Source organism: Antennarius striatus, chromosome 22, assembly GCF_040054535.1.
Source record: "Antennarius striatus isolate MH-2024 chromosome 22, ASM4005453v1, whole genome shotgun sequence".
NCBI classification, from domain to species: Eukaryota; Metazoa; Chordata; class Actinopteri; order Lophiiformes; family Antennariidae; genus Antennarius; species Antennarius striatus.
The window spans coordinates 3,410,196-3,428,742 of NC_090797.1; the positions used below are offsets into that span (position 1 = coordinate 3,410,196).

The window sequence follows — 18,547 nt, forward strand, 5'->3', positions numbered from 1 at the left end:
ATCACGACAATCCCCGTCTCAGTTGCGTTATCGCCGCCCCTCTTTGAGCCCTTCCACCGACTTAAACGCTGCAAAAGTTCAGGACAAGTCACTGAAATATGAAATTCTTGCAGAGAAGAGGAGAAACCTTTGTGTTTCTGTCACAAATGTCACTCGAGCAGCAGCGCAAAGCCGCTCCGTGCTCTGTCAGGAAAATAGAACCCCCTGACTGGAGTACATCTATAGAGCCTATCTTTTTAACCCTCAAGCCTTGTCATCTAAGGTTTTTTTTCTTTTCTGCATCCATTGATGCTGCAAGAAGCAGAACCCTCGGCCAATAGAGAACGCCTTTGTCGATACCTGAAGAATAGTTCATGTGCAAGACGTATCGATCTGGTGAAATCTATGCATAGGGGGCAGAGATGGCCAAAGCAATAATGCCTTCACAGCACCTGGCTGGAGAGTAAGGCACTCTTTTGTATTCACTGTGAAGAAACCAGCAGGTTTTAAAAAAAAATTTTTTTATTTAACTGGATGTTTTGGGTCATAATCAGAAAATGCTGAGAAAGCGGATATGTTAAAAAGTTCTCGATGACTTTAAAAAAGTGGATCAAAGTGACGGCTGAAGGTACGTCCTGTGAAAAAAAGGGCGACAATTCTTTCACTTTTGTTGAACCTCCAGATTTCCCTCCGGGGGAGGATATTTTCAGTTACTCTTGGATGATAAACGCCTGGAAACAAAACATTTAAAGTATGTTTCTTGTTAAAAAATTTGAAAGATGCAGCTACATAAACTTTTAAAAATATGCCACAATGAGAGCTAGAACAAAAACCTCATCATGGTGCATGAATTTGACCCCCTTTATTGCAAAGATTTCCACAAAAATCTCCAAATAGATAAATGTAATGGGCATAAAGAGCCGCAACGAACACACACGTTCACCGTCATCACATCCACACACTCCTCTGTGTTAGAAAAGAGGTGAGCGATGCAGACAGAGCCGGTTTACAGACCTGTTCATGCTGTCGCTGTAACTGCAGACACACATTAGCATAGCACACAATAGCCTCTGCTGATGTGGTGTGTGTGTGAGCATCCACAAACACACATACACACACACATACACACACACAGACACACACACACACACACACACACACACACACACACACAGGCCATTATGCATTCACAGGCAGCCAAGCTTTTCCTTTTCATTGCCGTTCAGGTGTCGTGTTTCCCCAACACAGATGCTATCAGCGGCTAAAAGCCTGTGTGGCCGTCCCCATTCAAACACCATAACGTCGCCCATATATTGGCTTCATCTACAGATTATATCGGGGACAAACTGCCGGCGGATTGAGTGCTGTTTTGAATTTTTCGTGTATTTCTGAGTGTGTTTTCTATTTTAGACTTTAATTGTCTCTTAGGAATGACTGCATTGACTCTCAGTTGCACTGATGTCACTTCAAACATGTTTTTTTCCTCTTTTCTGATTCTGGGCGACAGATTAATTTTGTCACAAGTGCTATGTGTGCATTACATGTCTGACTTCTTAATGCTATGCTATGCTGTATCTGTTTTCTCTGGCATTAGATTGTCTGTTTGCAGGATTATTCAAGAAATGCATCAATATGGTGGGAAAGAACCCATTAAATCCTGGAGAGCATCGGGACCAAAGGGGATCATACAGGAAATTTTTTTTTTTTTTACTCACTGTATGATGGATTAGTGTGAATCTGGATGTAAAGGAGGGCTGTGTACCCAGGAAGAAACCATCAAACACAGATTTCTTATTTTCCACACGTGCACACATTATTTTTCTTTGCTTATAATCCAATCACAGTCTCAATCCACAGCAGCTACGGCAAGCCAGTTAGGACATGTTTAGTTTTGTGACATTATCTAATTTAATTGGAATTGGGATTAGGATTTAATTTAATTATGGACGACTGGTTTGACCTCATTGGAGGCGTTCACTCTTATATCTTTCTTCACCGACGCCTGGATACTCGTTTGTGATTGATGACACCTCTGTATCTCCTGTTACCTCTATTTTTCTATCTACATTTTCTGTTCAATGACATATAACTGGTATTTTTTTAATGTTTTCTGCGTCTTTCTACCTGTGTGTGTGTGCGGCGTGTTTCCACCTGTGACATCATTCATGTCTAGATAAGACGTGGGCTGGAGGACAGCAGGGCAACCCGTCGTGGGGAGTAACAAGCATCAGCGGGGATCTGATGGTCTGTGTGTGTGTGCGTGTGTGTGTGCATGAACAGAAATGAAACAGTAGCTGTATCACACACTAACACACACACACACACACATGGATACACACACACACATGCACCAGCATTGCTCTGGTCTGAGGGCAGTGCTGTAATTGGATGTCTGATTACTGTCAGATAGTGTGTGTGTGTGTGTGTGTGTGTGTGTGTGTGTGTGTGTGTGTGTGTGTGTGTGTGTGTGTGTGTGTGTGTGTGTGTGTACGAGAAAGAGAGGAGAGAAAAGAATTCTAGACAAAAAAAAAAAAGAAAGAAAAAAGTCTTCTCTCGGCGAAAGAGACTTCTAGCAAGACTGGAGTGGAAGAAAGAGAGATCAAGGCTCAGAAGAGAAGGAGAGAGAGAAGGAGACGGGGGGAGTGGACATGTTCTCTGTTTGTGATCTCTGGGCTTAACATTGACCTTGCGCTTTTTATCTGTGGCCTGACATCCAATCATACGTTGCTTATCTCGCTCCTCTGTCGCCTTATATCCTACATCTCCTCATCTCGCCACCCTTGCCTCATTTCTCCCTCCGCAACTTTCTCCTTTTCCCATTTTCCGAACTCTTTCCATCCAACCCTGCCTTCATTTCCTCCTTTCCTTCCCTGAATCCATTTCCTTTCTCTCTCCTCCTCAATTCCTCCAGGCTCCCACCGACCGGCCCCCATTGCTGGCGGGATTAATCTGATTGATTGGTGGTTGTTTGTGCTGCGTGACAAGTGCCAGAAGGTCAGATGAGTCAATGGAGACCTTAACGGACTTGTCTCCTGCGTGAAGACTCACAGAATGAGTCTCCAGTTGCTCTTGTCAACTCTGGCCGCGGGACTGATAGTAAAGCAGTCCATTTGAAAAGGCTGCAGGGCGGCTTGTGTGGTTGATGAGATTATGGAGATGAGTCTGGAACGCTTATCTATGAGTGCGACAAAAGGCGCACGACTTGCACGTATCGGAAGAGTGTGGACACTTTTACGATACAGATTGTGATTTGAAGAAATTTCGAAAATTTAGTCGGTTAAGTGCGGTGGCTTCTGGCCTTCTGCCACCCTTCAGCTGTCACCGTTACGTATTGATTCTGACAAATGAGAAGTGGTTGTTGTTAATTACACATTTTCTATTGCTAATTTCTTGCTAAGTCTACAAAGTGTTGAAGAGATTGACTAATAATAAAGAATAAATAAATATTCAACAAACTGTTTCAAAAGTATACATATTGTATATGATTGTCGTTTTCCCCAACGGTGGTAATATGCATTACTGCGAGAAGGTGGCGGTAATACAGGCTGTTAGCAACTGCCATAAACAAGAGAAGAAGAAAACATTAAATATTGGGTTGATCGGGCTATACCCTAATCGATAACTGGTTGATCAGACCTGAGTGATAATTGAATAGTAGTTTCTACTTCATACGACCGTCTCTATGATCGAAAATTAGAACTTTATAAGTTTAAGAGCAGCAAAAAAGTTGCTTATGATGTGTCCAATGAAAAGAAGTTTTACTGAAATATAAAGCAAGTTTCCGTCTTTCCTCGGTCACAGATCTTCTAGTGGATTAGTGACTTCTCCACAATTTACACTTTAATATATGTATTTACTGAGACTTTCTTTTAATGGTTGGACAATTTACAAGCTCCATAACATTCACTTTTGCTTCATCTGTTTTCCCAGCACACAATCATTAAGATTTAAAGGGATTTGGGGGATTTTAAAATAGATTTTTTTTTTTTCTTCCAGACTCGAGCACCGTCTGCAAAATGATGCTAATTGCATGCTAGATATCGTGGAATGCTTTGACCGCAGAAGAGACTCAAACACAACAAGCGTGAATGTCCGTCAGTCTCCTCTCAACTGAAAAACCAGTTCATCCGTCAGATACTGCAAAAACACACATTGTAATGTGTTTTTTTTTTTTTTGTTTTTTTTTTCAGAACTTCTATAAATAGTCCGTCAGTCTTTAAATAATGCAGACAGACACACAGCGGAGGGGTGGAGCTGGTGCTACAATCAATGGCTGACATGGCCATCGCTATCAATTATGCAAGTGCATTGTACCCCATATATATGATTAACAATTGCACGCTATGCTACTTCTGTATTATTAATGCAACGTAGGGTTGGGATGCTATTTCTACATGTTTTAATTTTTTATAACGATATTTATCTTTTTATGTCCTCTTAAGATATTGTTCTCTTTTTTTTAATCCCTGTATCTTATTAGTGCTACTTTTAACATACGGTCAAGTTAGTGCCCTTAGTAATCTTGCAGAATTCACAGAAGGAGGATTTTTTTTATGTCTAGAAGAATAATAATAATAGCACATAGAAGCTAACAGAAGGCTAGCCCCTGCAGCCATTGCTATGCCATTAAATTCTGCAGGTGCTATAGAGACTCGGGTCTAAATCTGCTCTCTTTTTTTTTATTAGATCAAGCCCACATATTATTGCATTATGTCCTTGCACCGATTTTTATTATGTGCACATGCAGTTAATTTCACCACACAGTTGCCTCGATTTACCAAGTGGTAGCTCAGAGCGAATCAGGAGATATTGCTCACAATTTTATCTCAGTGTGCAGCCACACCGCGATAACACAAACGTAGACCAAAAGTACATTCATTTTCTGTCTTGTTTTTGTTGCCCTTATCAGCATTGCATTATCAGCCAATTACAAGCCTTGTGTTAAGAGTTCCGCTTTTTCGGATTCGGTTTGGGACTGTCTTAAGTATCCAAAGCCCGTTTTGTGGCTCTGAGGCCGGTGTCCTTTAAGGCACGTTTTAATGGGAGGATGTAAATTTCCTGGGACAGCGGTTCCGTGGGTGTTGTCAATGATTCATTAGAAAGCCCGCGGAGGAGTCTCAAGTTGGAGCGAAAAAAAATTGCACAACACAATATTTACCGCACCGCTTCATCCACACCCGAGCAAAGTGTGTCGAGCACATAGCAGCCAGAGTGCAGAAAGACACATGGAAAGGCAAGCATTGGTTTATGAGTACAAATTCACACACGCACACACACACACACGCACACACACACGCACACACATAAATCAGTGACTTCAAAAGCCCACGCTGCTGTGCCCCGAGCCATGAACAAAGCATAGAGAAGCAGAGGGCAACTTTTAATTTTAAAGAAGTGCTAATGAGGTTTAGAGAGAAAATGTGTGTGTGTGTGTGTGTGTGTGTGTGTGTGTGTGTGTGTGTGTGTGTGTGTGTGTGTGTGTGTGTGTTTGCTGTGAGTGTGAGAACCCTTTCAACAGTTCGCATTTTTTTGTGGCGATGAATGCGGTGGGAGGTGGAGAAGGAAATTAACGTGGAGTTGTTTGGCACATAATATGTTATGGCTGCAAATTGATGATGCGTGCCTGTGTTTGTGTGTGTGTGTGTGTGTGTGTCTGTGTCTGTGTGTGTGTGTGTGTTGAGCATGTGCATGCACGTGTGTGCTGCAGAAATTTTGAAAAACAGTGAGCTGTATCCTCAATGGAGGAATGGTTTCTTTCGTTCATCCCCTCACACACTTCTAACCCAACAATCCTTGTAGAATATGGACAGGGTCCTAACCCGAAACCTGACCCTAAATCTGACCCTAACTCTAACCTTAATCCCCGACCCTACGACCCTCCTGTGTGCAGAGGAGCAGCTAGCTTACAGCTACTCTCTGCACTCATCTTACTTTGCAGGAAAACCACACCACTCTGAGCTGAAGCCTTAATTCTGGAATAAACACGACAAAGGATGAAGCGGCGCATCGACGAGCGCCTGGGGTTCCTCCTGCAGTGCTGAATCGAGTTTTCATGCAGTGTGTGTGTGGTGAACTGTACGGGGCGCAAATGACTACATTTGGAACAATCTTTTCAAAATAATGCTGAGAATAGCAGGGAGATGCAACGAGAGGAGATGAGTGTGTGTTACCTGGAGAAGATGGAAAATAAAGAGGAAGAGGAGGAATCAAAGAGTAAAGTAAATAAACAGATGGATTTATGGCTACTCAAAGCGTAGTTCCAGTCATGACATGCTCCGATCATATTTGAATTGTGAAAAGGAGCTCCTCCTTATATGTTAAAATACTTTGGAGATCCAGAAACACTGAGAAAATGACAGGAGTGAAGGACAGGCAGCGTAAAAGACACCTCCCTCGGCCAAAAGGTGTAGGGGAGAGCGAGGGAGGTGTGCAGATCGTTAATTAAATATTGAGATACCCTCGCTTCCCGTCCAAAATTGGAATTAATTTAATCTTCAAACACAAAGGAGTTAATTACAGCTGGGAGGATCTCATCTGGAGATGAGCTGGATAGTATTTACACCAAATTCATCAGTGCAACTCCCACCTTTTGTCCTCTTTTAACAGCTGCGTTGAAAGGGGGCCACCGGGGGGCGCGAATGCAAATCGAAAGAATGAGTCCGATCTTCTATGCTTGGATTTTGCACGGGTTGCATCTCATTGGCTGATACCTGCAAATACTTGGGATCTCAAAAAATAAGCTTGACACAGAGGTAAACAACTCAAGGTATTAGCATTCGGTGGCATTCTGTTCCACGCTGAAGCCTCGGTAATCAGGTGATTAGAAATAGAGCTCGACACCACCGCTCATTGGGTGAAGAGCCGACGATTCAATTTGCTTTCTGTAGATGAGCGCGCTACAATTGCCGAATTATCTAATAAACTGGCTGTTACTGTGATCCAATGCAGCTGAGAGGGTTCTTTTATCCGAGGTGAATAAAGACAATTTGTGACTGGTCTCGCATTAGCGTGCCCGTCCTTTAGCGTCGCTAAACAATTAATTATCCAGTTTTTCACACAATCAGCCCAAATTCTGACATTGCAGATTGAGCTTTTTCCGGCTTCGCGTGGAGAGTGAAACAGTTTTCTACTCGACAAATAATGCTGGGGTCGAAAAGGTGGTTTTTAAAAAAAAATCTAGCAACTAATTGAGACTTTTTTTAAACTCTTTGACCCAAAAACTGATCAAATCAGTCAAAAAATTATTTTATTGTTATTGTTCTGCAAGATTTTCGTGTTTTCCTAGTATTTATTACATATTTTGCAGCTTAAAGCAGTTCCGGTCTGATGTCTTTAACACGATTTTCCTCTTTTGTTCCTAAACTCCTGCTTTCAACTGGATGCGTGTGATAATCCGATGATCTTCCTGCCGACCTAGCCTCGAGGCGTTCGTTTAACGGGAGCTGTGATGTTGTGCTCTAATAACTGATGTCACTTTGAACAAGCGGTTCTTCTAATCAACTGTTTGTCTTATCAAGAAAGAAAAAAAAAGCAAGAACAGGAGTGCTTGATAATTAAAAAATCCCTTGAAATGCAAAGTCTTGTTACCGTATTGCTCTCTAGGCCACGAACCTGCGTGTGTATGGAAGATTCTCATTGGTTATCGCCGCCATTAAAGGTCTTTTGACCCTCTAATGAAGGCGCCCATTCGAAAAAATGAACATGAAGTGGTTGTAAATGCGTTTAAATTGTTTTAGGAAACTGGAGTGACTGGAAGAGTCCAGACAACCCTAGGAACCTAAACAGGCTTCGAACCCAACTCTTCCTGGGAGGCTACCCCCTACCCGTCTGACTTTATATTCCATCATGTGGGAAAATGCATTCTCCGTGAGGACAGATATTGATGATGATGGGTCGTAAAACAACGATTTAATCACTTTTATACCGCTCCAAGGACGGTGGAAAGACAATGCAAGCAGTGTTTGTGCGCTAAGTGTATACCTCGTTCCCTGGTAATGCGCTATCTGTGTGTATTTATGCAAACGTATATATCAAGCCGGTGATTATCCTTGAGAAAACACCCTGAACTTCCCCGTATTCGTCTTTACTGTGAAGGGTGTGCATCGGGGTAGAGCGGAGGTGCCTGGGCAGATTTTTATCACTGTAGCTATTATCCTTGAGGGGCTTTTAATTTCAGGCTAATTAGTATTTGTTTTAACAGTTCAAGCTCACTGGTGCGACCGAGCGTGGATACGAACACCGGCGTGGGTGTGTGTGTGTGTGTGTGTGTTGTGTCTGATTAAAGCACGTGATGTAGTGAAAGTGGCAGACTGTGCAGATGTTAGATAAACGGGCTGGAACAGACAAGTGTGTGTGTGTCAGTGTGTGTGTGTGTGTGTGTGTGTGTGTGTGTATAAGTGTGTGTGAGAGAGAGTGTGTGTCTGTGCTTCTTGGGCGTTCCTTCGCAAATCATTTTCTATGTAGCTGGAAGTAAAATCATTCAACCTCCATTGTACGTTTGGTTTATCGGCAAAGTATGTTGTTTATCAGCTGTTTTTAAAAACCAAATAATCAACAACAACAACTACTTATGTTTTTTCTTTTTTGCATAGAATCCCTCGTAGGATCACACATCTCCAAATGAGATTCTGTTACAACGATGCGCCAAACTTCATGGTAGAGTCCCAACTGAGGACCTAAAACTATAAGAAAGTTTATCCGTGTAAAACCAGGAATATTCCAGATCCCATCAGGAATCATTCTTTATTCCATGAGGAATGATCTGAGACTCTTCAAGCTATACATCACATGACATGAAGTCATGGCAGGAAAGGGATTCTAACCAAGTACCAGAGACATAAAAAGTAAAAAACTTCTGTATTGGACTTGTGCTCTTGTTGTCCTGGTCCATGCGGATCACTGCTGTAAAGCGGGGGCTGATAATTTCACATCCATATTGGCTCTGCTGTGAAAACACCTTATTGAGGCTTTACTTTCTTTTTATTCTTCACATCATGTCTCACCCCCCCCCCACCCCACCCCCAGCTCTATGGTTTTTCGGTTTCTCAACCTGTCTGTTTTGGCATGAATATTTAATAGCGGGGGGCAGCAGGCGTGCTCCTCATTCATTTTAAATAATCCTTGGTCAGTAACACTCTGATAATTCTACAACCTGTGGGTTCGGATCGTTGTTGGGTTTCATTAATTGAACTTTCCTGTCAGTCTTGCTGAATTTAAGTGTATAATCTCACAACTTCTCTGCTCAGTGATGAGTGATGAGCACAAACCGAAATAATGCAAATAAAACCGACTAAAAAACATGCAGTAATGTATTCCTGTGTCTGTTTGCATTGCAGGCGGTGTTTGCATCGCCCAGTCCTTGAAAATCCCGAGGGAGCCCAGGCCAGGAGAGTTTGACAAGATCATCAGACGCCTGCTGGAGACCTCCAATGCCAGGGCAATCATCATGTTCGCTAATGAGGACGACATACGGTGTGTGCTTCACACTTTAGTGAACCCCCTGCTGCTGCTGCTACTGCCTTTTTTCTGCTTACTGCACGCTGTATTTTTAGCTTATTTGATAATCTGCACTTCAATTTTATTGTTAATAATATTATATTCATTTCTCGTTGTCTAGCGTTTTATTTTTTAATTATTTTATTCCTCAAACAGACGAGTGCTGGACGCAGCCAAGAGAAACAACCAGACGGGTCACTTCCTGTGGGTGGGCTCAGACAGCTGGGGGTCAAAGATCTCTCCCGTGATTGGCCAGGAGAGAGTTGCAGAGGGCGCCATCACCATTCTTCCCAAGCGAGCGTCCGTGGATGGTAAGTACACACGAATAAAAAGAGAGTAAGAGAGTGGAATGACATCACGCCCTCATTCCACGACGCGCACACTCGATAACTAACAATAAAGTGTGATCTTTAAAAATGTCAAAAGCTTCCTGCACTGCAAGTCTTTTAACACACCAAGCTGTGTGACAAATGGAAGGAAGCTGAAGCTGTTGTGTGTGTGTGTGTGTGTGTGTGTGTGTGTGTGTGTGTGTGTGTGTGTGTGTGTGTGTGTGTGTGATAGATCAAATTAAAGAGACAAGGGGCAGACCAGAAACAGAAAGTGCAATACTCTCATGTTTCCTCCCTCTTGATCCCAGCAGGCAACAAGTTTTTGCCATTAGCCCAGGCAAGATGTCGTCATTTTGCTCGCTGTCAGAGCTTCCTGTCAGATAATTGACTCCTGGAGCGACACAATAATCACAAAGTATAAACCTGAAGCCATCTATTTTGAATTTGTCTTGTTTTCTCTTTAAGTGAAGTGTGGTTTAGTCTGGTTAAAGTGTGGTTTTTGTTGTGCAGTTTTCTACATGTAGGTTGTGTTTTATCTTGTATTGTATTAGATCAGTTTGGGAGAACCGATCAACAACTTACCCAGAGTTTGCTCATAGATCACTTTATTAAATAAAACAGGGTGTGTTATCATCTTGCCCGTTTGTCTTTAAAGTTTTTGACTTGGTCCCAAACGTCCACTTGGATTATTTTGACAGTCAAGGTAACTCCAATCTGATTTTACTCCCATTCTCTTGATGCTACGCTCCACAAGTTTGCTGTCGGGACGCGAGTAAACCATCCTTTTCTAGTTTTAACTTTGCTGAGAATCTGGCTCGCTGTGTTTCCTTAGAGTCTTTGTTGCCTAAGTAAACTCAGCCAAGCGTCTCCCCGGTTCTGGCTTCATATTTATTGTACAGCGTACCACAAGAGAACCGCATGGACCTCTCAACAAGAAAGCAAATAAGGACGCTTCCTAAAATGTCAGACTTTAATCAAACAACTATATATATAACCTATAACTTTGGTGCCCAAGTGGCTCCAGTGTCCCCAAACAACTGCCTCCACTTGATGGAGGTAATATCTTCTTGCTGTTATTAAGGAACTTCAACTTGCTGTTGTTTGACAACTCTCACACACACACACACACACACCGCTGCTATTTTTTACAGGCGTCACATCTTTCCATCGCCGTGACAGGCGTGTAATCCTCATTAACACTTGAACCCCGGCCAGTTTACCTGACAGCTGAGATCACCCAGCTTTTACAGCAAGTCAGGAAACGCTCAAGCCTGAAGTCTCCAGTGATTTCCCTTCCTCTGTGGGGTTCATTTTATTACCTGACACTGCTGTCCCGGCAGTGTTGGAAATTACCCCTTATTTTCGTTAGAGCAGTTTAATGCCTCTTTGCAGTCTTCTTGAGGCAGACCTGATGTCCACAGTTATAATTAGCAACTTTATCCCAGCCGCCCCAACACACTCTTGATAATGTTAAAGAGGCTATTAAGCAATATGACCGCAGAGTATGTCTCTCTAAAAATCCATTTTTGACATTGTTTTTTCCAAACGGTGAGCAAAAAAAATTTGTTCGCCCAATTTATTTTGTGGACGAACTAAAGATCTCTTTTCTCGTTGGTCCATCTCTTCATCTTGGCCTGACGGTGTCTGACAAGTATTTATATTCCAGTGAGTGGAGAAACGTGTACTTCCCATTTATCTCAGCTCTTCCTCCCCTTATTAAATTGGACAACTTGCTCTGTGAAGGTGCACACTGAGATGCTTTCCCTGCCCGTGGCTTTAGCGGTTGATAGGAGCTCCTGCTTACGCAGGATAGCCTTCTAGGTCTCACCTCAGATTCATAGGTCAAACTTATTAAACCCATACAGGCTTGGTGGAAATTAATCCCTTATAATCTGACTGATAACTCCTTCTTTTTATGTAAAGCTTTAAACTTTTTTTTTTTTGCAGCGTTTGATCGGTATTTCCGTAGCCGTTCGCTGTCCAACAACAGAAGAAACGTTTGGTTTGCCGAGTTCTGGGAGGAAAACTTCAACTGCAAGCTGGGAATGCACGGCAAACGGCCCGGTAGCCTGAAGAAATGCACAGGTAAGGTTCAACGCATTTTATTTTATACAACCTGCTGGTTTGGTACTAAAAACAGAGAAATGTTTGAAACTCCCAGTAGCCACAGCAGGCGGGTTCTTCTCTTTCCACATTAAGTGGGTTATACTTACTTTGGATGTTGCTCCAGACCCCTGACACGAGAAGATAAAAATGTTCCCGTGTGTCTACACAAATGAAGGGGATGTGAGTGAGGGTTGTAACCTATGAAACCCCCCCAAAGCCAAAACTATAAAGGATGCAGAGGCCATGAGGATCGATGTGGGCTACTTGGCGAGAGATCGCAGCGTGAGAGAGGAGCTTCTTTTGTGTCTCTTCATCCAGCTCTCAGATCCGTCAGGTTGCTGTTATGACCCATCCAGGCTCCCGTACATCACAGCAGGAAGCTGGATGGACGGACAATCACAAGGCCCTCTAGCAAACTTTGGAAGTTGGTCTGATTGTTCCTTTTTTTTGCTCTGTGGCACACTTTTTGTTTTGTCTGATGGAAAGTAAGGACTCAAGCCTTGCAGCCTTTCCCAATTAGGCCGCCCCTGCAAAAAAAATCCGTGCAGAATCTTCAAGGCTTCAACTGAGCATCCGAGGCTCGCCTCCTTCTTTTTGTCAGCAACCATAAACATCAGGATTTAATTAGTATATATATATTTTTTTTTATATTGCAGAGAGTAGTGCAGCCTCTAAGTACCCTTAAAGCACAGATCACACTCACAGTTAGGCTTCCGGGAGTAATACAGCTCAACAAGAACAATCGTTTGTGTTCTCAAGGCTTAAATGGAAATTAAATAATTGCGAGAGCCGGTTTAGTATAAATATAGCCTCTTCTGCGTGTTGTTGCGTGTCTATCCGTGCCCTGGTAAACACTTATACTTGTCACTTTTTTTTCTTGTGAAATGTGTGGTTTGACCTGCATTTTACACCGTACCTGCAGCTGCCGCTGTCTGCGCTACAAAAATGAAAAATAAAAAAATAGCACAGTTACAGCAGAATTGGTTATGGTCATCAACATAAAACCATTGGAGTGTGTTCTTTATGACCTCGCAGCATTGTAATTGAGTGTGTGTGTTTATGTGTGACACAAGTGGGTATTCCCCCGGCTAATGTCCTCCATTACTTCCCATAATTAGGTCCGTGAGGGTCTCCACTCTCATTGACCGTCTATTACGGGTGATGGCATCTGTGCGCGTGGGCGTGGACGAGTCTGGGGGGGGGGTGCCGCAGTCGCGAGACAGAGTGCATTAATTACAAAACATCGGGGTTGGCGACCTCCAGATCGTCAGCGCGGAAGCCAATCAGGAGCTCGAGGTGTCTCCATGGTGACGTGGCTGGGATGGGAGGAAGGTGTGAACGTTCCTACGAGGCAGGAAGAGGGAAGGGAAAAAAGGATATGACTATAAACTGGAGATGTTTGTTGTGTCAAGAGCATTTCTGAATCCTACTATGGTGACGCCATGGCGCCACCCTGCGCTGCCTCTGATTGGTTCATCCTGACTATGACATGCCCACTTGGTAGGTTACATGCTCATTCTACTGAAGTTGTCAAATATCTGCCTTGGGGGTAAAAAAATGGCAACATTACTCATGAATTGAGAAAAAGTAGTAAATAGAGAGACGTGTAAAAAAGAATTTTGATCTTTTGTTTGATTAAACTGACTTGTTTGTACTCCATAGCTGTCACGCAACTCTCAGACATCTCTGTTATGGTTTGATGGTTTTTATTAATTCATTTATTTCTTTATTTACTTACCTTTCTCTTTTCCTTTGTGCCTTTCTTGGTATCTTAAGTTACCCTTTTTTTATTTTGATTTGCATGCTGATGTCACATCACACCTTACGACTCCTGTCTTGCGTTTTCCACCTGTTGCCTGCTTTCGTCTTGGCCGTGCGTCAGCGTTTCATCAGTCTTCAGAGTATCTGTTCAAGCCTCATGCAACTCATTTGCTTGTTTTTCAGCCCACCTTGAAGGCATTTTTCAAAACTTAATATTTGCGTCACGCGAAACCCGTTGCGTCAATATAGCGCACGAAAAGTCAAAATGTGTTCTTTATGTGTGCCCTTTGAACACGACTGTGCCAGACATCCAATCTCCAATAAAAAAAAAAAAAAAAAAAAATCATTTCAGTAATTTATTTGCAATAAATTACATCTACTTTCATCTTCCATCTTTTCACGAAAGGCAGAGTAAGCACAAAGGAGAGGGGAAATCTGAGGCACTTAGACTTCAGAGCGAACTGAAAAGCCTTTTTCTTCCCCTCAAGCGCGGTCAGCTCGGATGCCGAAATAAAACCTTCTTTTGCAACCAGGTAAAAAAACCGACACCCTGGGGGGGTTAGGGAGGTGTGTGAGGAGGGGGGGGGGGACTCACTGAAGCAAATACCAGATCATAGATAAGCCTGGATGCTCGCAAACACTGACACGGCCAGTGTGCAAAGGATACCGTCACAGATGAGCGCACAATCTCGTGTTAATTAATGCGACGCGTTCACCCCGATCCGTCAAATCTCCACCGCGGCTTCGCTTTGAGAAATGCAGGTGTGAATGTTTTCCAAGCTCTGGTCGATTCTTCTTGCTCAAAGTCAAAGTCCGATAAAAGGATGGAGGCCGGGATTGCGATCGTGATTGGTTAACACGTCAGCTGTGTCATCGGTAATCCCAGATTTGATGCTTCTCATTGGAAAAAAAGAACTTCATCCCAAATCGGTGACTCTGATCCTGGATCTGTCAGCCTGACGTCCCCCCAGCTCGGAACTGGAACACACCACGACACAGAGTATGAAAGACATGAAAGCTCATTCATGCACACACATATTCCATCCACACACACACACACACACACACACACACTCACATGTAGGGCCCTTGGGTGGATCCGTCCCACTGGCTAGCATCATCGATTGTGACAGGAGCCGTAAACCTCAGATACACAAAGTGTGTGTTCTTTTCTCCCAGGTGTGTTGCGTCACCCCTCGAGGGAAGCGCACCAATATCTTACCTTTCTTTTTCCCTCCGCCATTCCCCGATTATCCTTTAAAACGTTGATTCCCTCCATCCCTCCATGTTTCTGTCATTTCTTCTTGCTCATGTCAACTTCAATTTTTTAAAATAACTATTGACAGAAGAGATTAAACAAGTAAAGGACAAGATTGAGGGGTCTTTATTGTCTGTCTGGACCAGGAATTGCACCATAAAGTGGGATTTGGGTTAGAGGAAAATATTTTACAACATAAAGAAGAAACACAAATAATATTTCTAAATTATATAAGCTTTTATTTCTCCCTTTCATGCTTTTTTACCCTCAGTCCAATTTTAGATCGCTCCTGTTTTCACATAAACTGCGTCGTTCATTTTAAACGTTGCCAAATAAAAGTTGGATGTGTCGATGAAGCGGCTGCTTACATTTATGGTCATATGCGAAAAAGCTATTAGTAATAATGTATACTTTATGCAGCTATTAGTTCCTACTTTCTCCCCCTCTTATGAATCAATCCAGTGTTACATGCATGGTTTAATGGGCCCAATAACATTCAGAGGTCTTTTAACCCCGCTTAATGGGGGGAGCCACGCAGTGGAGACTCGGGCATATTGATGAGTGAAACCAAACGACACACAATCGCTGTGAATTAAACACCAAATGTAATCAATTCTGAGGAATGTTAATCCTTACATTAAATCACAGCTGACTGTGATTTAATGTGTGAAACATATTCGGCGTTTAAGATTCTTTTTCCATGCCGAGTAAAAAAAAATAATTGTGAGGGAAAATCTTGATGAAATTATAGTTTAAGCTCTCTGGTTTACTTTTCCCTGATTAGCAAAGATTATCAAGAGACTGGAATTTTCTTTGCAGCTGCTTAATGAAAGGTTGTGCAACTTCCTGTCTACTTATCAGCAAATGCAGAAGCTTATCAGAAACGGGTAAGAGACCACACAAGAGCGTGCGTGAAAAGCAGTTTAGCATAATGTATTCATGTTATTAGTGAGAAGATCATCTGAATGCAAGGGCGCTTCTCTTGTCTCAGGATAAGCCGCATGTGAAGATACGTAATCTAATCCAGCGCAAATGACAAATGAGAATGGATCGATGCGGGATCAAATTATAATGTCAGGAAGTCTGAGTCGAGTTTAAATAAGTACGTAAAGAAGAAAAAGATAAGTGAGAAGTAGAAAGAGAAGGAGATGACAGTGAATGAGGAGATGAAGAAGATGCAGAGCGAGATGTCAAGGACTGAAGAGGATGAAGAAGACTAAAGAGAAAGAAGACGAAGAGAAAAGACGAAGAAGACAAAGAAGAAGACTTAAATTCGATGGGGAGGGCAGTGAAGTCATCAGGTGGCGATCCCAAGATCGCCCAGTCTTGCACACATTCCCCCCGGCGCACAAACACACCTACACCAGCCACAAATAGACCATATCCTAACGAGGTGGATGGGGGATGGGGGGGTAGCGGAGGCCTGGCTGGATAAACGACTCCCTTTTCCTTGTGAAATGGCCTCGGGGGTGGAACAGACTGAAGGATGGAGACAGACACAGATGGAGAGCCTGATTGACAATTAGAGACAGACAGACACAGACAGACAGATTGCAGAACTTAAGAGTTCTGGGATGGCGCCGGCGCAGGTGAAACGAGGTGTCGTTTTCGCCGCGGCGAAGCAATCCTTTTCCCCGCTTTCAGACGCGACTTTACGTGCACGTGTGAGACAGATGCAATCTGAGACTCCATCTGAGCGGTCGGACGACTGAAGACTTACTGCCGGCGTAGAGACAAGGTGTGCTTGAAAGCAGCTTGTGCTGAAGTGAACATCTATCACTGTGAAGTCACGGGCTAATCCATCTGGACCCGGACTGAGGAACCCTCTGGTGGTGGTCAAAGTGACGCACCGCTTAGTCACAGACACACAAACGCATGAATACAGACACACTAGGGCGCAAACTAAACGAACATGTGCTCGCGGGGAAGCAAAGTCGCTCCTGTTGTTGCTCATTTCTCATACCTTAAATGTTTTACGTCGTCAAAAAATCCTTCTCCATCGGATTTAAGTGTGAACTTTGACTTGGCTTTCTTCTAAATTTACCAGTCAGAGGTAGACTCTCAGCTGCGTTTTGGATTATTCTCCTGTTACATAACCCAAGTACGCTTGCGCTTGAGGTCACGAGCTGATTGCCAGATATTCTCCCCCGAGATCTTTTCTGGTAAGAGAGCAGATTTCATGATTCCCATCAATTATGGCAAGTTGTCGAGGTCTCAAGGCAGCAAGGCATCCCCCAGACCATCACACCACTGCTGTGTTTCACTGTTGGAACGATGGTGTATTTACAGAATACTGTGTTAACCTTACTCCAGATTTAATGGGATACAGACTTGGAGTTTATTGCCACATGACATCTACATCAGAAGAAAAAATCTTGATATTTGTGCTCCTTTTGGCCGAGCTTTGGTCTCCACCAACTCCTGGGGGAAATATGTCTGTTTCTAAATGCTCTGCTGCGTTCAGCTACCGTTTAGATGCTATCTAGAGAAATGGCAAGCTATAAAGATCTGGTATTAATAACATAAATACATGCAGTTAAGTATTTTGTCAGTGACTTCAGCACACAATCTTTGTTCCAAATGAGTATTTTAGACGGTATGGCCAAACAGGAGGTGTATTTATTGGCCAAAATGCACCCAAATGTTGTTTTAAAGACATGCATGAGCATGAGATTATTGTAATATTTGGATGACTTTCTAGACTTAACTAATTAAGGACATATTAAGAAAATGTCTTATACATACATACATACAGTAAAGCTAGTTTAATATTACGAAAAGTGTGAGAATGATATCCTTACTCTTCGTTGCCTTTGGGCTTAAATGGGTTAAGTTTAAAGAGACAAAAATACCCAAGTCTGACACATATGATTCATTGCCTCTTGTTGTAAAGAAGGTTTGTAGAAAGCCACGTCTCCCCAGTGGAGAAGTCGGTACGTCACCTTCTGTGGGGAGACGAAGCCTCCCTTTAGATGCGAAAGCTTGCAGTTCAAACCCTGCAAAGGGCAGCACTCAGTAGAGTTGAAGGTGAATAAAATGTAGATGCAAGCAAAGGCGCTCCTAATTTACCGCCTGAAGCTGCAAAACAGTCCCTCTAGATAAGGAAGGGTAACTTTATTTACTCTGGACGTTGGGACCAACAAGGTGAGTGAGCGTGCTTGCCAGAATAGTGATAGTGGCTCGTCTAATGTTAGCATTTAAATTATTTCAGGTCTGAGTCGTACGATAATCTTGATTTGACTGTTGGGATGCCAGGTAGGTCGGCCCAGATGTCCTGAGGGGTTCTGGATGGTTCATATGGCACAAATCATTTCAATTATGTATTTGAGCTGGAAGGACAGAGGGATTGGAAAACAAGTACAGTATTAAAATCTTGAATTAGATTTTGCCCGTTACTGGAGGGTACAATATAGATTTCAAAGTTGTTGTCATGTGGTCAGTTTTTTTCTTTTTCATTTAATATAAGGAGTGCCGTATTTTTAATAAGTTGGAATTGCCTTAGAAATTCTTTCATGAAGTTCAGTGGACAAACCATTACCAGTCAATTTGGAATGATCTTTTTTTTTAATCTTATTTTGAGATTAGCTGTCTGATTTCAGTGACTTAGTAATTAATGACA

The 18,547-nt window shown here is 42.7% G+C and overlaps 1 protein-coding gene across 2 annotated transcripts in view; it reads left to right on the forward strand.

Moving 5' to 3' along the window:
- grm8a (glutamate receptor, metabotropic 8a) overlaps positions 1 to 18,547 on the forward strand; it is a 158,745-nt gene that overhangs the window by 99,056 nt on the left and 41,142 nt on the right. For both annotated transcript variants that reach the window (XM_068306585.1, XM_068306584.1), the window contains exons 4-6: positions 9,315 to 9,450; positions 9,631 to 9,785; positions 11,751 to 11,888. In XM_068306585.1, coding sequence (XP_068162686.1) covers positions 9,315 to 9,450; positions 9,631 to 9,785; positions 11,751 to 11,888 — 429 coding nt within the window. The remainder of the gene's footprint in view (positions 1 to 9,314; positions 9,451 to 9,630; positions 9,786 to 11,750; positions 11,889 to 18,547) is intronic.